At 46.9% G+C, this 7,030-nt stretch overlaps 1 protein-coding gene across 1 annotated transcript in view; it reads right to left on the bottom strand.

Moving 5' to 3' along the window:
* The window catches only part of LOC311232605 (calmodulin-regulated spectrin-associated protein 3-like), a gene marked incomplete at both ends in the record, with an annotated part of 58,552 nt that extends 52,891 nt beyond the window's left edge, over nt 1–5,661 (bottom strand). Inside the window, one exon of the mRNA XM_084319465.1 lies at nt 5,547–5,661. Within this exon, the coding sequence (XP_084175591.1) occupies nt 5,547–5,661 (115 nt within the window). The remainder of the gene's footprint in view (nt 1–5,546) is intronic.
* Between the last annotated feature and the right edge of the window lie 1,369 nt (nt 5,662–7,030).

Here is a 7,030-nt window from a genome sequence, read left to right as displayed (position 1 = left end):
CCAATCAGGTCACCACAATATGTAATTGTTTTTAAATTATTACCTCTGTTTTAATTTTTAGCTATTTAATTATTATAATTTTTTTTTATCCACTTTTTCTCCCATTTTCTATTTTTCTCCCATCCCAATTTCGTATCGTCCAATTCAACCCTCCCCTGTCTTTGAACGCTGTTTCTTGCCTCCCACAAGCCGGCTGCAATGTGGACTAAGTCATACATAGCACGAGTCCCCTCCGATACTCGAGGTAACAGCAGTCGCATCTTTTCACCTGCGCAGCTCGATCTTTCAGCGTCAGGGGTCTGGGCTTTGGAGGGACGCCGCCCCCGTCGCTTCCTGATTCTACTGCGCAGGCGCACCAACCGACCTGTAGGAGTCGCTGTCCACAACGTCCGATCCCCACCCATCAGTTTTCCCTCCCCCTAATACTGGCCCACTGCACCACCTAGCCGCCCGCCATTTAATTTTTTTTTAAAGATTTTTTTTTAATGTATTTTAAAATGTGTTCTTAATTATTCTGATAGTCTGATGTCTTTATATTTATGAACGCACTGTGCCATCTCGACGGCACTGTAAATTAGTTTAATTACTCAGTGTATTATTGAGTATAAATAAAGATTGAATGAATTCACTCACACATTCACACACCGACGGCGGAGGCAACCATGCAACCTGCTCATCGAGAGCAATTAGTGGTTAAGTGTTTTGCACTTTGACACGCTGCCTGGGAGGAACGGGAATCTAACCGGGAACCTTCCGATTACCAGACGAGCGCTCTACCACTCTACCTCCTCTACCTATTTAAAACTCAACTTAAATACGAGTAATCAGTGTTTTTCACACGTGGGTTGCTCTGTTGGGGCCGACAACAATATCAAGCGGACCCAAACTGATACAATAACACAGTGGCTCAGCAGGTAGAGAGCAGTCGTCTGGTAATCCGGTGGTTCCCGGTTCAATTCCTGCTCCTCCCGGGCAGCGTGTCGAAGTGTCCTTGAACAAGACACAATAGACCTATCTCAAACCCTGCCCTCTTTTCTTGATCCTCCAATCACAACTGTCGCTTACCTCGGACAAACTTTGTCCGAGGTAAGCGACAGTTGTGATTGGAGGATCACGAAAAGGGGCAGGGTTTGAGATAGGTCTATTGCTCCCGATGAGCAGGTTGGCACCTTGCATATGGTCGCTCGCCTCTGCCGTCTGTGTTTGAATGTGTGAGCGAATGGGTAAAATGTGAGGAACAAATTGTAAAGCGCTTTGGATAAAAGCGGTTATATAAATGCGCCATTTACCATAAACAACGTCTCCTCTTACATCGTCACAGTGCTTTCCACCAGCCCCACTGTGTATATTACTCGTCCCAGCTTGCCAACGAGTATAATGTTCTCAAGTATTAAAAGTGACAGTATACTCAAACTAATGCCCTCGTTTTTAAGTGCTATAGCAAGTGTTCCAACTTAAGTGCATTAACCTCTATGGATGATGTTGAAGCTGTCAGTGTTCCATCACTGCTTGCTCGCATTGCTTCCTCTTTAAAGATGGCTGGCTCAAAGTCAGAAAATGCATCATTTCGATGAATTGATGGCACACGGTGCACAAAACCATTTGTCTCGCTGGCAACAAGTAGCAATCGGTGTTAAATAAATAGTGGAAAAAGTAGGATAATCGCTTCTAAATGTAGTGAAGTGAAAGTATAGAGTTCCCTAAAATGTATACGGTTTCTCAAAATAGTACTTAAGGGGAATAGCACCCATTAGAAAAATAACTGGCCGGAGGACAGGAGGAGGAACACCCATTTTTCTCCCATCCCAATTTCGTAGTATCCAATTCTTCCCTCCCCTGTCTTGAACGTTGCTAGACTATGCCTCCCACAGGTCGGCTGCAGTGAGGACAGAAGCCTTGCATCACGTGTCCCCTCCGATACACGAGGAGGCAGCCCGTCGCATCTTTTCACCGCAGCAGCTCGAACTCTCAGCGGCGAGGAGTAACGCGTGGGAGGCTCACGCTGCCCCCGTCACTTCCTACTCCCGTCGCACCGCCGTCACCAAACCGACCTGTAGGAGTCGCTGTCCACAACGTCAAATCCCCACCCAGCGGCTTTCCCACCCCTAACACTTGCCAATTGTGTTAGTATGAACGACCGGCCAGCCGGTAGCAACGACGAGAGCTGGGCTCGAACCCAGCGCCTCCTGCGTTAGAGGCGAGCGCCTTGCCCACTGCGCCAATCAGCCGCGAACATGTGAATTCTTAAAATGGGTGGCATTGCCCTTTAAAATGAATGTTCTTCTTGTGCCCCGGGCCAGTTCCGTCAGTATTGGCAAACGTGCATCACTCTCTCCTAAAGCTAGAAATCAGGGGAGAAATCCCTCCAATCGATGATGATGTAACATAAATCTGGCGCTGCTCCATGGACAATGAATGGGGCCCAGACTTTATGAGGCCATAAAATGCGAGTGTGAGTATCACCCCGATGGTCACAACAAGATACTGACACACTCTGCACCCGTCCTCTGATGAGCTCAGAGCCCGCAAAAAAACATGTATGGCCTCATAGAAGATATCGGAGGCGACAGTGGCTCAGGAGGTAGAGCGGTCGGTCGTCTGGTGATTGGAAAAGCTCCCTGGTTCGATTCCCGCTCCTCCCTGGCAGCGCGTCGAAGCACTTAACCCCTAACTTCTCCCGATGAGCAGGTTGGCACCTCTGCATGGTCGCCTCCGCCGTCAGTGGGTGAATGTGTGAGTGAAACGGGTCAAATGTGAGGAATACGTTGTAAAAGCGCTTTTGGATCAAAGCTGGTAGATAAATGCAGTCCATAGAATCAGAGCCCCATCCACCGTCTATGGAGCAGCCCCAGATTTTACCTCCCGGTGACATCACAGATTGTTTACCTCCCGGTGACATCACCGATTGTTTACATGCCGGTGACATCACCGATTGTTTACATCCCGGTGACATCACCGATTGTTTACCTCCCGGTGAGGTGACATCACCGATTGGAGGGTTCTCTCTAGCTTTAGGTTCACGAAGCAAACATGGACTGAACTGAACTGGGGCGCGGAAAGAACATATACATTATGAATTATTAAAACGGGCGGCATTCCCCTTTAAGCACTGCGCTTACTTTGCTCATTTCCACCCAAGATCGGCTCTAAAAACAGCACGGCAGCAAACGGCAGCAGGGAGCGTTGATGCTGCATGCAGGGTGACATGTGTGACGGTGCTTGTGAGGATTTGATGTGCACAACCCAGAAACCTTTAACCCCCGTGTCGGGAAGCATGCAGCACACGGGGATCTGAAATGTGACGGAGCCCGGCGATCCGTGCACACAACGCTGTCGCACACAACAACAACGCAATTGACTCTTGCCGTACTTGTTGACGTGTTGTTCCGTTTTTTCCTTTGTCTATCCGTTGATTTTATTTTATTTTTCAGTTTATTTTATACTTTTCTTTGTACTTAGCTTAGCTATGTGAAGCACTTTGGTTGACAAGCGTCATGTTTAAACGTGCTATATAAATAAATTTGATTGATTGATTGATTGATTGATCCGCTGAACACATGTTCATTACCACACGCACACAGTCAAGCTGCCAACGTGCTGAATACAATACAAAGCTGTAAACGGTGACTTTAGTAGGAAAGAAATAAAAAATAAAACATTACACACATACTGTATACACACACACACACACACACATAGCACTTGCCTATAGGCAGAAGTGTGAAGATCACAATAAGATCACAATAGAGACGGACATTGTATAGTCTTTATTGATTCTCTATAAAGGTTTAGGAGCGACTCAGAGTCAATTATGCCTCAACGACAACAGACAGACAGTGAGTGATGGAGAACAGGGCGCGTGTGTGTGTGTGTGTGTGTGTGTGTGTGTGTGTCTGTGCGCGTGTGTGAAAAATCAGGACGCATGAAATCAGGATGTCCTGATTTGGGGCCAATGTTAGGGGACATTTTTCACGTCATCATGATTTCTCTCTGAGGAGGAGATATCCTTCAGTGTCAGCGGATGAGGTTACGGCGAGGTCACGTTTAGGGTTCAAGGGTTAGTTAGCTATACGGAATGAACGCAGTGCATGTTATGTCCCCACATTTCACATAAATGTGTATGTGTGCGGTAAATAAGGAATGTTAAAGAGCAAGGTACACCTTTTTTTTGTGTCATCAAACGTCATCCCCAACCCACGACGAGTGACATTATTGTTATCGTCTTCAGAGCCTCCACGATGTCTGAAAGCTATATATTATTAATATTGCATGAGGTATAGCCTATACGCGGTGGGCGGGCTCTCTCCGGCAACCAATAGGAGCCCCCGGCGACATGTCCGTCTTCCCCCACGTCAGCATATTATTGACGGGTAGCGCTTCACGAGACAAGGGGGTTAATGTAACCATGATGGCTCTCTATCAAAACATATCACTAATGAAAACTGTAACCTGGCTGATTGAAATTTGTATTAACAGATGGCAGAATGGGTACAATACAGTACGGCTCAATACACACAATTGTTAAGGGGATGCAGACCAGAGAAAGACTTTCGTCTTGTTTACATCAGGGTCCCCCATTTTCAATTCATCATAAATGGCCCATGTGATGAATAATAGGCCCTACGTGTTTGTAATCATTTCGTTGGGTATTAATAATAACCCTAATCGATATTATTACTAGCCTAGCCTGGGCTGGCTGGTATATAGAGGCCTATATTTGACTCAAAGAAAACTGCAGTAACTGCAGTTATACTTGCTGAGCTAACCTATTGTCTCGTCGTAGCTCTATATACTGTGTCACCTTCACATACACACGCACGCACGCACGCGCACTCTATGTTATAACGGAGCGTGCGTTATTATAGCGCGCGCTTGCGAATAATAGGAGCGTGCGTGTGTAACACTGACACAAATATGATGATGCGGTCTATATCATCGGGCGGTTTACAGACGCACGTCTTCTATAATATAACCTATACACGAATATGTACATAAAGTAGCCTGTGCGCACATACTTTAGAGATGCTTCAAGAAGCTTCATCTTTTTCTAAATACCACCTGCATGCATGTAGCCTGACCACTGACAAAAGGCTTTGTTAGAGATGGTGACATATGTTGCATTTCTGTTTGCAACGTGATGAGAAAATACTCTCATTGTGTGACCGCATGCTCATTTTAAGGTTGTTGTAAATGTATTATTACGATTATACGATTGAATACGCCAGGAGGATGGATGCTATGATATGATATCTCTCGCATATATGGCTATAATATAGGGCATCATCCTCAGGGCAGTAGTCAGAGATGAGATGCTTTGCAGAGATGAATGCAAGAGGCTCCCTTCCTCACCACTAAAATAACGACAAATGCTATTTTAACTCAATTCCCCATCTCTCTAGCTTGACAGATAATAATAATTAACTGCCCCGCCCAAGCAGAGCATCATCGGCCTTCACAGAGTCCCGTTATGTGATGGACACCGGCGAGATGGGTCTTCGCAGACAGACGGACGGATAAATAGCTCGTTATAATAATAATAAACCTACCTAAAGATCCATAAGACTTCGCCAGGAGCCACCGGACGCTGGCGACGATCTTGGCCCGGTTGAAATCGTACTGGTCCAGCGGTTTGATGTCCGGCACCGCGAACGTCTTCTTCATGGCGCGGCTCGCGGCAGCAGCAGCAGCATCATCCACCATGGCCTTGCCGGTCTGGAGGACGGAGGAGGAGGAGGAGGCGGAGGAGGGAGGACCCGCAGGCACCACCACACGGGGAGGCGATGTAAAGATGAGGGAGGGAGGGAGGAGAGAGGGGAGGAGAGTGAGGAGGAGGAGAGGAAACACCAGCGGTGCGCTGCGGTGTCATGTGTGTGGTACCGTGGATTATGTGACAGCTCTCTGCCCCGTTTCCCGATAGACCTGCGAGACGCGCCGTCCCCGCTTCTTCAGTGACATCATTATTATACGCAGGTGTCTATATAGTAATTCTGCTTTATATTCTGTTAACGCAGTGCCACGGGCCGCAGCTATACCTTACAAAGCAAGATCGCCCCCCAGTCTGCATTTAGATTTAAAGGCATAGAAAGGTGTAAACATGGCAGGTGTGTGTGTGTGTGTGTGTGTGTGTGTGTGTGTGTGTGTGGGGCTGTGTGTGTTCTCCATGCCTGGGTTACTGACCATGCATACCAGGCAAATGCCCAGGGGCTTTGGACCACCGTATAGGCCCAGATAGCTCCAGGATTTGTGTGTCTATTAATTGCATTATCGAACTATAGTTTAAAGGGACCCCAGCATAAAGATTAAAGTGCAAGGTCCCCCAATTTCATCAGATATCCTTCATCAAAAAGGCTCCTGAAATTAGAGCTTCTTTTTGGGGGGGGGGGGGGGGGGGGGGGGGGAGTATCTTTGCAGGGGAGCATTTAACCCTTTAAAAGCTGTGCCAACGGGATGGAATGAAACATGAGGGGCCACATCTCCCCAGTGCTTGTATCTCTACACTGGCTCCCGGGTAAAACAACAAATACATTTCAAAATCCTCATGTTCACATACAAAGCCATAAACGGTCTCGCCCCAGCCAGCCTACATGAAAGAACTCCTGGTCCAATCAACCAGCTCCAGATCTCTCCGATCAAACAACCAAATCTGCCTAAAAGTCCCCGACACACAAGACTGGTGACGAAGGGAAACCGGGCTTTCACAGTCGCAGCACCGACCCTCTGGAACAAGCTCCCACTCAACCTGAAATCTGCAAGAAGCACTCTACGGACCTTTAAGGCCATGCGCTCAAAACACACCTTTTCGCCATAAACAATCCATGAGCTAGTTTTTTTGTATGGTGTTGTATGTGTGGTGTATTATGTCTGTCTGTTCTCTATCTGCTTGGTTGGCCTGCATGTATTTTTTTCTGTTTTCGTATTGTTCCTGTCTTTTTTGTTTCTCTTTCTCTCCCGGGATGCACCCCGGGCCGATGTAACTATTGGTTGAGAGGGGCGCAATATAAATAAATTTATCATATCATATCATATCATA

The sequence above is a fragment of the Notolepis coatsorum genome, assembly GCF_963971535.1.
Source record: "Notolepis coatsorum genome assembly, chromosome: 7".
NCBI classification, from domain to species: Eukaryota; Metazoa; Chordata; class Actinopteri; order Aulopiformes; family Paralepididae; genus Notolepis; species Notolepis coatsorum.
This window is presented reverse-complemented; position numbering and strand designations above follow the sequence as displayed.